The 13725-nt window shown below is 36.0% G+C and overlaps 2 protein-coding genes across 2 annotated transcripts; both read right to left on the bottom strand.

Annotated features, from left to right (window-relative positions):
- Positions 1-732: 732 nt before the first annotated feature.
- Positions 733-3297, bottom strand: myl7 (myosin, light chain 7, regulatory). The gene is made up of 7 exons (XM_032578427.1): positions 3203-3297; positions 2984-3085; positions 2054-2129; positions 1807-1911; positions 1636-1714; positions 1207-1255; positions 733-1118 (listed from the first exon to the last, which is right to left on the bottom strand). The coding sequence occupies exons 1-7, from the start codon at positions 3203-3205 to the stop codon at positions 1014-1016; spliced, it is 519 nt and encodes a 172-aa protein (XP_032434318.1). The 5' UTR covers positions 3206-3297; the 3' UTR covers positions 733-1013.
- Positions 3298-3880: 583 nt separating this feature from the next.
- On the bottom strand, positions 3881-8144 carry gck (glucokinase (hexokinase 4)). The gene is made up of 10 exons (XM_032577620.1): positions 7965-8144; positions 7593-7755; positions 7319-7473; positions 7038-7157; positions 6849-6944; positions 6657-6756; positions 6143-6326; positions 5429-5584; positions 4682-4915; positions 3881-4575 (listed from the first exon to the last, which is right to left on the bottom strand). Exons 1-10 carry the CDS (start codon positions 8043-8045, stop codon positions 4437-4439), a joined length of 1428 nt encoding a protein of 475 aa, XP_032433511.1. The 5' UTR covers positions 8046-8144; the 3' UTR covers positions 3881-4436.
- Between the last annotated feature and the right edge of the window lie 5581 nt (positions 8145-13725).

Raw genomic sequence — 13725 nt, 5'->3', positions numbered from 1 at the left:
CAGTATCATATCATCTAGACCAGTGATTCTCAAAGTGTGGGGCGCTCCCCTTGGGGGGGCGCGGGAAGCGTTATGGATGAATGAAAAAAAAAAAAAAAACAGTTACACTAAAGTGTTTCACTGTAAAGATGGTTTGTAGTGAGTTTTGTTGCAACCTGAAGTGTGAAATAAACTTCAGTGGAGTTTGAAAACAAAATATGTGTAAAGGTTTATGTCTGGTTGAACATGAACATTTTTGGGGGGGAATTTATTGTTATCCATAGGGGTCCCAGAAAATCTTTGGGATTGATATATACAATGAAGGATGAGAAGAGAGTAAAACTTTTTCTAAAAGGAAAAAAAAAAACAAATGCATTGTGCACTTTTAATAATTTCAGTCCTAAAGAGATGACAATAAAGACATATAATAACTTGCTTCTGGTTCTGCTTGTTTGCTGTAATACAGACTTCTACAGGAGATCTTTCCATTATTATCCACAATAACTCTTTAATTGAACTGGAATTAATATGAGTTACATCAACATATAATTTCCCTTTGGAATCAATAAAATATTTTTGAAGTTTTTTAAATATTTTTTTTTATCAGCTAGCGTTGAACACTTTAAGTAAGATTTGAAACAGACTTATTTGTATGTTGCTTTTCTAAAGATTTTCTAAAACTATCTTATACTTTCAGGTCGCTACAAACTTGAAGAAGTTAAAGAGCATTTTTGAGACATGTCAGATCCTATCAAATGTATCCTCCAGCCGCTGAGAAATTTTATTTGCAAATCAAATCGTCACATCATTTCCAAACCAAATAATCCTTTTTCTAATTGTTTATTTATCTAATTTGTGGAGGGAGTCTTTCTTTTTAATGTCTTTCAGTACAGCATTTCTTCAAAAGAACAGAAGGGCAGTTGACATGATATACCACTTTAAATATCTTTAAAAAATCCACTTTATCTCCAATAATTGCCAGTGCCAATTATTCCTCAGCAGTAGCCATGTTACTTTACTACACATATGGCCTGTTACGATTCTTCCTTTTCATCTCCATGTGTGATGATGTAGCAGAGTTGCTTGTAGTCGATGTTTCCGATTGGGTCAATTGGTGCCAAAGTGAATGCCTGTTCCACCTATATGTCGATGACAAGATCACTTTTATGCTTAGTGTTACCAAAATTTTATAACTTTGTAAATGAAAATCCATAAAAAATAACTGACCTCTTCTGCCGTGAACTTATCAGCCTGATTCATCAGTAATCGTTTAAATCTAAATAAAATAAATAAAAATAAAAAATTAAAAAAACATAAAGACTGTCAGAAACTTTATGTCAAATAAAAATAAAGAAATAAATAGAACTCTCACAGCCCTAATTGTATAGTGGTTATATGTGTGTCCATATATATTATAAATATATACTGTATATAAGGCTATATACACTGCTCAAAAAAATAAAGGGAACACTTAAACAGGTGTTTAACACTTAAAGTGTTCCCTTTATTTTTTTGAGCAGTATATATATAGTCTTACATTATTTGCACTGGTTTTGGATTTGACTTTAATCTCATAATACGTATGTACAGTGACAAACAATAAATTCAAAATCTAATATGAGCAATGTTAGAACCAAACAGTAAAATTAATCTTACTCATCCTTATTAACAAAGCCTGTCCCATTGGGGTCAAAAGGTTTGAAAGCAGCAAGTATGGTGTCTTCAGGATCGGTCCCTGAAAGATGACAAAGAAAATCTACATGTATCATTTGAGAGTTCCTCAAGGAAATTTCAAATGTGGTATTCACTACTATAAAAGTCCCTTACCATTGAGTTTCTCCCCAAAAAGGGTCAGAAACACAGTAAAGTTGATAGGACCCTTCCCTTCATTCAGCATCTCTTCCAGCTCCTCATCCTTAATGTTAAGTTTCCCTGGTGAACACACATTAAGTAAGTATGATGAAAATAAGCTCAGCAGGTACAGCAGGTAACTTAGTGGAGATTACAAATGATTATTTCTTCAATATTCATACATCTACTAACATGCCCTGGGTAAACAAATTAAATTAGACACCGAGTTGAGCGTAGGTTTCCTTCAGGTCCTGCTTCTTGATTACCCCGTCCCTGTCCTGGTCAATGCAGCCAAAAGCCTGCAGAGAAAATATTAAGATGTGAAAAAAACGATGATTTCAACTAACAATTAGGTCTAGAAGGAAATAACTATTTCATTCAAATTACAGCAGAGATTATTAAAACTACACAAATGTTCTTTTCTTTAACCCCTTCTGAATAAATGTATTTTTAGCTGCATTTGGAGCTCTGCTGTACATAAAAAAATAAAAAGAACTATAGGGTGAATTCATGAGTCTTAATTGTGAAATTTTCTATTCATAAATATTATATTAAAAATATTTCTTCTTTTCGTAATACCAGACTTTCAAGTTAAAAATAAAAAGGTCTAATATGTCAAATTTTCTGATATATTTAGATCTATTTTTTAAATGCTTAAGAAAACTTGGAAGAACATATTTTTCTTTTCTACCATTTCAAATCCTCAACTACTAATTCTGCTTGATCTGTATTTTATTTGGGTCATTTTATATCAGACTGGTTTTTTTTTTTTGTAAATGTTGCAATCATTTAAATTAGCTTTAGAGTTGTAAAGAATTTAACTTTACATGTTTGAGTTTGACTCAGATGATCTCCAAAATCATATTGAAGGTGAAGCAAATGGAAACTAATGGATCAATTGTCAGATTTTTTTTTTTTTGATTAGTTTCTGTGTGCATTAACTACTTGTCACTTCAGTAAATATTGTAATACTCTTAAATTGAATGTCCATGTCCATTACCCAATTTTCCAGAAATCCAGGCACTTACAGCTCAAACGTTTTAACATATAGTGGATTCAGTTGATTTTACACAAACGTATGGCTGGCGTACTTAAATAAAAGCAAAAACAAGCAAAAACTAATATTTTTAGGGAACTGTAAGCATTGCCTTACCTCTTTGAACTCTTGTATCTGCGACTGCTCGAACATTGAAAATACATTGGAGCAGGACTTCTGATTCCCCCTCTGCCTTTTATTGGAGGCCTTTTTACTTGCCTGAGAAGATAAACAGAAACATTCAGATCATATGCTTTTATGACAGAAGAACAAAAACTTAGTTAATAATTAGTGGCTGAAAATATTTGAAATAATGCAAAACCTTGATTGACTCACCATGTCTGAATGAATGCATGTAGACTCTCTGCCAATTTGTGATGCTGCAGAGGTTTTTATGTTCAGCCCATCTTATCAGACACCCTCCTATCATAGCTTGCAGTGGGCCGTGGAGCCCCTTACATGGCCATCTGGGCTCTCTGTGTGTCACTGAGGTTGCTTGATAAGAGGTGAAGTATGCTGGATTCCTCTGGGCTTGGGAAGACAGATATAGAGCTGTGGACAGACAGAAGAAAGGGACCTCTGATCTTTGACAGGCAATCAAACAAACATTACTAATGTCAAACTGGCCCCAGGATATTAATAATTATTTAGATTATTTTGTCAATAATCATAAAGACACTAAAATGTCACATTTGGTTTAATTCATTTTGTATAATGCCGTCTTTTTCACTCACTCCTTCCTGGTTTCTTCCATTAACTTCATGGTTTTTTGCCCCTGTTTGTTTCTGCTGTTCTTGTGCCCTGGCTCCTTGTGTTTTCCTGCTGAATTATTTTCATTATTATTAAAGTTCTCTTCAACTATTGCTCACCTCCAACTATGTTCAAACACTACCTACATCAAGACACAATTTTTCCATTTGTTGTGGTTTGATCATTGTTTTGACCTGTTGACAGACTTGAGATCTGATTAATTATTATAAAATATCTCACAAATAAGTCAGTCAAACACAAAACTTAATATTTAATTATGATGTTTTATTTACATGTAAGTATAAGTATAGTTCATCTTACACATAAGAAAAAAGTACACAGTACATGCTGACAAAGTAAATAGGATGTACACATAAAATTTTAAATAAACAATAACATATATTTCAATGCTTACAAACAAAATTAGACAAGAAAGCAATGAATTTGAGATAGTGCTGATCGACAACAGCTTTTACAAAATATTTGCGCTGTACATGAACTAGTTTGCTACATTTTAAAATACACATTAAAATCGGTCCAAATGACCAGTGCATGTATTTTACATTAGCTTTGGTGGCGCTTAAAGTTTCAAATGCAACAGTAAACAAGTTGTTTAACGTCAGAAACAATACAACCACTACAGGATGGTATGACACTATAGACAAGCTGTATTCACAAGATATTTAAAGGCCTCTTTGTCCTTAAATCTGTGAGTAGCAAGTGCTCTATTCCACTACTCTCTGCAGCAGACCTTTGGAGAGGATTTCGCAAACATCCTAATTCTGAGCTTTCTCTGCTGTTCTTCAGTGCATCCCTCTCTTCAGATCCATGATGCCATCTTACAAGCCACTGCTGAGATCAGAGCAGCTCCACGCCCGCTGCCCTCCTCTGATTGCAGGAAGGTTATCTCAGAATGAGGGGTGAGTTCCCTGACGACCTGGTGGAACCGGTCACGGAAACTGTAAAACAGAGGCACAACTGTTAGCATTAGGCAGTCTACATTTGTGATGAACTAATGCTTCTTGGACTCATATTTGTACCTATTGAGACAGCTAAAACACTTACTAAGGGTGCAGCTTGTAGACGGATCCGTCAACCCCAACTGTGATCTTCAAGGTATCTTGGCCGCGTCGCTCTTGCATCTGGTTAATGACCCCAGCGAGGCCTGCGCCACACATATGAGCAGAGCGAGTGGAGACGCTCTCACAGACCAGACGCACAATGTCGCAGTCCAGCTCAGAGGGAAGGACACCCAGAGAGGAGAGGATGTTGTAGATCTGCTTTCTGTCCCCAGAGTCACTAAAAAATAGTAGAAGGTCACATTTTAGAAAGCAGTTCTCAAAAATACATTTTCCTGTTATTTTGTTTTTGTTGTATTGTTTTTAGAATCTTATTTAGACTGTAAAATGCTTGCAAGTCAGCTTCCTATGCACCCCCAAATCAACAGGGGCCCCAAAGAGAGACTTGAGATTTTTCTTATTTTCTGCTTTATGATAGTTTTTTTTTCTGTTTGGAAGTTTGAATCAAATTCTTTTTAGGGCCGCATACAGCTTTTAATTGGACCTGTTACATACATGTCCCATTTAAGCTCTGTTCAATTTAGCAATACATAACAACAGTAGTAAAACATAGACCATTGACTTTCCATATCAACATTTTTTTTCCAGTCTAATGTTCTCAGCACTAAAGTTTCTTTTTTTATCTGCTTTAAAGCATCTGTAGCCTAGCTGCCATTTCCTATTTCTCTGCTTGCATGCATTTTATGGGCATTATCAGTAAAACATTTTTCCATCACTCGCTGCTGATGCTTACCTTTCAACCTGGGAGACAAAGCGCGTCTCGAAGCTGCCTCGTGTCTTGAGTTGCTCTGAGGCTTCGCCTTTAAACAGCAGGTTCTCATTCACCAGTTTCATCATGACGAGTCTCGCCAGCTCCCCCATGTACTTTCCACTGATGATCTTCTCATACCTGCATTAACAAGAAAAGGCAGAGGGAGGCATGTCAAAGGTGGTGAAGAACAAGAAATGTGTCATGATAATAGATGTATGTTTCAGTATGAAGGTTGGGAGACAGAGGATGACCGGATAAGGAAGGAGACATCAAGGCTTAGGCTGGACTCAGCAGCCAGCATAAAAGGTAAACAGAGCCATTAAGCTTGGAGGCGATACGGCGAGCAGCCAAAAGGGGTCATTAATCTGACATCTCCACCTGCCGACTGACCGACCACTGACGTACGAAAGCTCTGTCCATTTGCCTACATCCTGAGGAAAACAGCTGGTAGCTCGGCAACTTTACAGAGACTACAGTTTAGGGTCAGGTGATTTCTGCCATAGATGGATGTTTAATTCATAAAAACACCACGAGATGGAGAATGGAGGGTGGGGTCAGAGTGGACGGCACGTGTCTTGACCCTTGTCCTGATTAAATTCACTAACTAATTTGAGAAGGTTGCAGGGCCTAATACAAACATGTGTGCCTGTGTGAAAGTGTTGAATGTTTAATTTTAATGCATCTTTTTTTACTCACAGCTGGTGTCCAGGGTTGATTGAGGTCTCGTCCACCACTCTGTCGTACTCCAGCCTGAAGTCCTCCAGCTCGCCCATGTCTCCAAATGCTCCCCACTCAGTGTTCACACACATCCGGCCCTCCTCCCCCTCCACCAGCTCCACAGTCCTCATCTCCTCCATGTAACAGGCATTACAGCCAGTACCTTGAAGATTAACACACACAAAAAAACATTAGTTTCTGTCATTTTATGAGTTTGTGTCATCTCAGTGTTGCCAACTCTCACTCTTCTTTCCAAATAAATCTAATTTAAAAAAAACATTTACAGTTATGTTGGAGAGCAAACAAACAAAGCATTGTAACTTGCCTTTTTATGACCAATTATTAGTCCCCAAAACTTGTTTTCTATCTTTTTTAATGAATAAATAAATCTTTTTTAAGTACTCAATACTTCCCCTCATCTCACTTCAAGCTCTTTCCAAAGGTTGGCAGCTCTGGTGAGCATGCACATTTGCATGTGTTTATGGCTTCTTACCGACAATCATCCCAACTTCACAGCTTCTGTCCTCATAGTAGCAGGAGACCATGGTTGCTACTGTGTCATTCACCATGGCAACCACATCCATCTCAAAGTCCTGTATGATTAGATTGAAACATATTAGAATGTTTGCCATGTATGCAGACAATAATATTGTTTACATAGAGAAAAATTTATAAATTTACTCACCCCTCGTCTTTTGATTGCATCTCTGAGCAAACCAACAACATTGTTCCCTTCAGCCCCAGAGGCCTTGAAACCTTTGGTCCAGTTAAGCAAAATTCCCTGTTTGATTAAAAAAATGAGTACCCTTAGTTAGATGAACTTTACAAAATGAAGGATAATTTTGTTTACTAACAGGAAAAACTATATTTGTACCTTATCAAGGTCTTCATGTCGTACGGGGAAGGAGAAGGTGAAACCCAGAGGAAGCTTCTTGTGCTTGATGTGGTGTTTGTCCAAAAAGTCAGACATGCATTCTGCTATGTAGTCAAACAGCTAAAAGAATCAGAAAAATAAAAGATATTAGACTACAGCCATTTAAGCTAGTTGAATATCCACAGATTCCAAGCTAAGCTGAAGTGTTTTGAGTATCTGTAAGTAGAAAAAAGCAAACAAATGGTGGCGTAAAAACAAGATAAATAGCAGTTTTCACTGACCATTTCAGCAGTCCCCGTCATGGCATCTTCAGGAATGGAATACATTTGGTTCTTCGTCTCCACTTTGAAACTTCGCTCTTCGTCTTCACCCACTTTCACAAGCATCACACGGAAATTTGTCCCTCCCAGGTCCAGAGCCAAGAAATCTCCCACTTCTGTCAAACCAAAGAACATGTTTTAATTTTTTTTATTTGAACTTCATAGACAATTGTTCACTTCAATTTTAAAGTTTTAAAGGATTATTTCCTTCTCTTTATACAAAGTGAATTCCTACCTGATCCCTCGGGGGTGGAGCAGACGTAGGTCGGAAGCATTTTGACGCTGGCCTCTTCGTGGGTCTCTAAACGCAGTCCTCTGTTCATTTCATGCTGCATCCTCTTCGTGACTTCTTCCAACTCCTCTTTGTTCAGTCTAAACTCAGACAGGATCTGCTCCACCTGCAGTTGAAGAAGAACAGAGCCGATAAGAAATAGCACAAAAAGACATTTTTCCCAACTCTCAAGCTTTTGTGTTGGACAAGGTAAAGTCCAGGTCCTGGGCAAATTGAGGAGTACAAAAAATTTTTTAATTTTCCTTCACAATGTTTAGGCAGTCCTAAACTTAAAAAAAAAAAAAAATCACTCTTCAGATAGAAAGCACATCTTACCATGCAGATTTTTTCAACCACATCACTGTAGCTACCGGAGAGCTTCATCATCTGGTCGAGTTGGCTGCTGATGCACGGCATCTTGGAAAGTTTGGTTAAAAATGAGCCTGGATGTATTTTCTGAGAATAGAGAGTGTGTGTCCACCCAGTGTGTGTGGTTGGATCCAGAGGCGGTGAAGTGTGAGTGTCACTGAGACCCTTGGCCGTTTTTATGCCCAGGTGAAGTGGGCAGGATGTGCTGAACTGCCCTCCCCTTTCCTCAGCCCCATCCCATCTGCTGATGAAAGTTTACACATACACACACACCCACAGTGGTTCAGAGATAAGACTGGAATGTAAAAAAGACCCTAAATCCTCCATATGACCTGATTTCAAATATTGGGTCCAAGGTCTGTGCACAGAAGCTAATTTGAACTTCACCGAATTTTGTAACAATGTAATTGCAGTTTTGCAATAAATGGATATTATTATTTACATAGCAAATAGTAACAAATAGTAATAATATATTAGTTACCCCAAAAAGCTTTATTAATATTAAACTTGCATAATTATTTAAGTTGTGTCATGATATACATGAAGTCCAGAAACATTATTAATTTATATAGTAACCTCATTTTATTATTATTTACCTGTTATAATAACCATATTTTAGAAACTGTAGATTCTAATTTTGAATTTTTGTTTTTATTTTTCATCTTAGAAAGTTTGACGAAGTATGAGGAAAACATGAAAAGCTGGTTTAGAAGTCTGATACTATCCATGTAAATTATAATAACTGTTGCAAGTCATATTGTTGCAGAATCTTCTCTGGGAAATCTAGATTTCTTTTTTTAAAAAGATGATGCAATAATGTATGCATTTGATTTATTTGATTGAGCACCATATTTTGTGTCCTGTGCAAAATAAGAAAGTTAAGTTATGTTATCACTTTCCCTTTTGCTTTTGTGGGGCTTAGCTGCAATCTATTTTATAACACAAATTAAATAAATCCAAACAGAGGCTCTGTTATAAAATCCTTCTTTTTTTTACCCAGATAGCTACAGGGTTGCTCAATGGGTCACAGAGTTCCACATCAGCATTTTTAAAATTAGAAAAAGACCTATAATTAGACCCAGAGAGGAGTGAGTGACCTCTAAAACTAACAGTAGTGCGATAATGGTGAAGGCCTCCTGCTCTTATCAAATCAGGTAGTTTAACAGAAGGCAGGTCAGAGCTTTTTATAACTCTGAGGTTAGGACTCATAAAAGTTAAGTAAAGTGAACCTTTTGCACCAGTGTCCAGACTGTTGGATGTTTGTGTAAAGGAACTAGCTTTTGAAATGTACCATAGATGTAAGTTAGGCAGTGCTTATTATAATTAGAATAATTATAATAATTGGATATAATCTATAATTACAAATTATCAGCTTTTTCAAAAAGGATAGTAAAGGACTAAATTGTTTAGCCATAAAATTATCTTCTAAAATTACCCAAAACTTATTTTAAATGTTTAATGTTCTGGACTCCTTATAAAACAGAATATTTGTCTTTTAGAGATGCACATGACAACAACATCGTTATTTTTGGCCTCATAGCATCTTCCATTTATCACAGAGAAAAATCCTTAAAAAATCCTTGAAAATGGTATAATTAGCGTTGGAGGATAATGTTTTGACCTTTCACCTACAAACAGAGGTCTTCATTGTTTAAATGGATAAAAAATTCAACTATGAATGGCTTTTATTTTCAGCCAGTTTCCTAGAATTTAATCCAGATGTTTGGTGCAAGAATTGCATCATCATCAGTTTAAAATGTGTCTGACTTTTATAAGTAAGAAACGGTATTTATGACTAACAAATGCTATACTGCTGAATTGACAGGTTTACCTAAGTTGCGGAAAGCAGAAAGCTTTTAAGAATTAGTACATTTTAAAAATCCCACTCTGACTGTAAAACAATCAGAAACAAAATGTTCCAAGTTTGTGTTGCAACCTTTTACTGAACAGAGTTGAACATGGGCCAAGTGCTTGTCGATAGCTGATTATCCAGTTAATTTAACTCACGCCGGCTGTTTGAACAGAGACCTGCCTGATGGCTCTCCAGCTGTCTTTGACAAAGTCATCTACAGACCCAGAGCAACAATGATGACAGCCATGAACTCAAGACTAAATTAGTGAGTATTTTGCAGATCATAATTTGATACAAGGCATCCAATAACTATGACATCTGAGCATTATGGTCACTAATGAGAGATAAAATGTATCAAGATAAAAGCCTGATATGATATTCCTCTTGGACAGTCTCCATCCATTTTCCAAATTGTCCTAGTTCTACTTCCAAATGTGTTGCATCAGTTTAACAAATATCCAATATGAACATGATATAAAACAATAGCTATAGTCTCTGTTGCCATATCTTAGTTAATAATTTCCTAGACATGCTTTACTGGGTGATTGGGGAGAAGCTTAGCAGTCAAAGTCATGTCACGTGAAATATGTGTTTTGCAGAACTCCACTTAAAACAACACAGTTATTTTTGAGTTTTAATTTCCCCTTGGAATAGAAGAACTATACATGAATTAAATTGAATTTGTTTGTGCCTGGTTAATTGCCCTGTGTCTCTGTGGGCTGGACTGCTGACTTGCCCAGAGTCTAAACCACCTCCCACCCACTGATGGTTGGAGAAAGGCACCATCCCCTGCAGCACAGGAAGATTAAACAAAAGTGGGTGACTGAATTACGGCAGAGTGACCCATGTTCCTCCAAGAACTGCAATATTTATTTTCAGATTTAAGAATTTAATGATGGCACTTCACTGAATGTAATGTTTCAATTGTTGATTCTATGTTGCATGACTTTGTGTTTTTATGCCTTTATGATATAAAGCACTTTGAAATGTCTTGCTGCTAAAATGTGTTATGCAAATAAAATTTGATTGACTGACTGATTTTAATGCATCCATTAACTGCTTGTGCTAACTGACCAAAGCTGACATTAGACTTTGTCCCTTTGGTCTTGTGAGCCTTAAAGCTGAATGATCTTAAGCACACATATAGAATAGCAATACAATATTGTAAGCAACATTATGTACATGTACTGGCACACATGTTAAGGAAAGATTTTGACTATAAACAATGCTATAGAGACTTGGTTACGCCAAGATGTTTCTTTTTTTTTTTTTTGCATCTCATTAACAGAAACCTTTGGATTTTTTGAAGCTCCATTACTCACAGTGCATAGTGGTGACAAAATAAACAATGGGTCCACATTTGCATCCCCTTATGCCCACAGTTGCCAATATGAAAAACATTGTAATTGTTTCTCTTAATACATATGAGCAGTTTAAGTTAGAAGCCATTTTATTGTAGACATTTGCTGACCTTTGAAGATCAAGATACATTGACCTTAATTGAATTGAATTGAATTGAATAAGATATTCTCTTGTCTTTCCTATTTCGAAGAGTGACTAAGAGAAATGGGCCTCTGTGTTTTGTCATATTTATATTTCAGGGAAACGAGCAATGTGGCTTTTACAACAGATCTTAAGTGTAAAGGATAAAATACAAAAGTGCTTTGGCTATAAATTTTTTTGTAGCAACTGTTAGGGGTGCTGATAATTATGGACATGGTGAATTTGTTTACATTTTTTTTTAAATTGTATGTGACTCGCTTAGTAAAGTAACTCAAATTAAGGCTTAATCAGTGAAAATTACTCTATGATAAAAAATATTTTACTCTAAGGTTTCTGAATATTTTACCAGGACTGAGAAGAGTTAGTGATGTCTGTTTTCTTTTAATAAGGCTGTTTTGCAGCTCCCTTTGTTAAAGTGCAGCCAGTGCTTCTTAGACAGTGAAGTGATCTATGAAAACACAGTGGTCTCTTCCTCTCAGAGGACTAAAGTCATTTGGATTTATTTGAATGATGAAATCTCCAAACTTATTGCAACATTACCTTGAGAACTGTTTAATTATTTGCACAGTCACACACCGTCTGTCTTATCTCTAAATCCAAGAGGCTTGGCTTCTGTGATACGATCTGCCTTACATAACCCTTCACATTACCAAACACTTTCTTAGATTATATATGAGGCATCATATCAGGTATTATCTTTAAAGTCAGTTCCTGTACATTGTTTCTTTTTAGAATCATGTTGTAAAACCCACCTGTTTAGAATTGTATTTGAAATGTAATCAATTACAAATTTATTGATGGAACTTGACTTAATGCTGTGTTTTGATTGTTGATTTTATGTTGCATTGTGTTTCTGTGTTTGTAATGATGTAAAGGACTTTGAAATGCCTTGCTGCTGAAATGTGCTATACAAATAAAATTTGATTGATTGATTGATTCTCCAACTTTTATTGAGAACAAGTTTTTTATTATTTACATTCACAAATTAAATTAGGCTCCTTGATGTTCCCCATGACCCATTTTCTAATTATATAAGTTTGCCTTGGTTTTAAACTTTGATTATTACCTTATCCATCACTTTTGAACGAAGGTTAAATCCTGACTCTTCTGCCAACCATCAGCGTTCTGCCGTTGGAGTTTGAACCTTCCCAAATTTCTGCCACAGGTGATGTTTTGCCTTGGAGTCCGTGCATAAAATGTTAAAAAAAAAGAAAAAAAAAAGGATCCCTTAATTTTTAATGAGACGTAGGCCCAGCATTTTCAGAACTATGTGTCCAGCCTGGAAGCTTTATGTTAAACATTTACATTTCTGACTTGTCAGTCAAAAAAAATCACTTGGAAAGTAGGCATGAAAAAAGGCTCATGTATTCTCCTCCATTCTTGCAGATGTTACATGCAAAAAGGAAAGGATTTTCCTTCAAGAGAACAAGCATCCCTTCTTGAAGGTGTCAGACATGTATAAAAATACGCTCAAGTAAGTAAAAAAACAAATCTAAGCAGGCTACATGGCCTAAAAAATAAGTCCTATTCTTCTTTCTTCAATCTTGATTTACATTCTGAAAGTGCCACAGCTCTCATTTAAAAAAAGAAATGTAAAGCAGGCCCCTTATTCCACAGATATTACAGGCTTGATGAAAAATAAATATATGAACCAAAAAAACAAGATAGCAAGCAAACCTCCCGTTCGTGGCTGCACTCCTCACTGATTGCGTTGCTCTAGTTTCTTATCAAAACTAGCACCAGTTCTTGGAAACACACAACCTTTGTGCTGTAGGTGATCCAACAGATGCACCCAAAGTCTTAACGATTTCCACCGTTGCCAGGGAAATCACTGACAGGCACTCTTGTGACATGAAAAACACTTACTTACCCCAAGTTAAGTGGCCAGGAGGAAATTGTTAAATGGAGCAAGATTTCCAGAGGCAACATCAATTGAAGGATCCATGTTTTGGTTTAAAAAACAGCTGGTTGACTGAAAAAAAACAACTAATTTCTTAGCTCCAATATAATAAATTAACTACATAAATTAGTAATACTGAATTAAAAGAATGCAATGATTTATACATCTAATACAACATTGTGCAATGGTTTTTAGCTAGCTTCAGTTTCCTTATGTTTGAGCTGCCTTTTATTTCAGCTCTTACAGTGATCTTGCTCAAAGGCTCTTAAAGTATGCTGAATGTCTTACGAATTCAGACTTGTTTATTAGTTTCTACTCAGTCATTGTACCTATAAATGTGTACCATTTCTTAGCAGTAAGAACAATTCATAAGTTGAAAACAAAAGAAGAGTAAGATCTATAAAAAAGTAATATACCAACAAAGACCTGACACAAAATCTCAAAGATTTTTATTTTTTTTAATCTAAAATATC

This window comes from Xiphophorus hellerii, chromosome 12 (assembly GCF_003331165.1).
Source record: "Xiphophorus hellerii strain 12219 chromosome 12, Xiphophorus_hellerii-4.1, whole genome shotgun sequence".
NCBI lineage: Eukaryota > Metazoa > Chordata > Actinopteri > Cyprinodontiformes > Poeciliidae > Xiphophorus > Xiphophorus hellerii.
Note: the sequence above shows the minus strand (reverse complement) of the source record. Positions and strands in the feature narration are given on the sequence as shown.

Excerpts from the sequence above, each read along its gene's own strand:
- gck (XM_032577620.1), bottom strand. The coding sequence starts at position 8,045 with ATGCCGTGCATCAGCAGCCAACTCGACCAGATGATGAAGCTCTCCGGT. Across the intron at positions 6,757-6,848 it reads ATGCAATCAAAAGACGAGGG|GACTTTGAGATGGATGTGGT; the intron begins GTGAGTAAATTT and ends CTAATCATACAG. Across the intron at positions 5,585-6,142 it reads ATCAACCCTGGACACCAGCT|GTATGAGAAGATCATCAGTG; the intron begins GTGAGTAAAAAA and ends TTGTTAATGCAG.
- myl7 (XM_032578427.1), bottom strand. Across the intron at positions 2,130-2,983 it reads AGATACAAGAGTTCAAAGAG|GCTTTTGGCTGCATTGACCA; the intron begins GTAAGGCAATGC and ends TTTTCTCTGCAG. Across the intron at positions 1,715-1,806 it reads TTTTGGGGAGAAACTCAATG|GGACCGATCCTGAAGACACC; the intron begins GTAAGGGACTTT and ends GTCATCTTTCAG.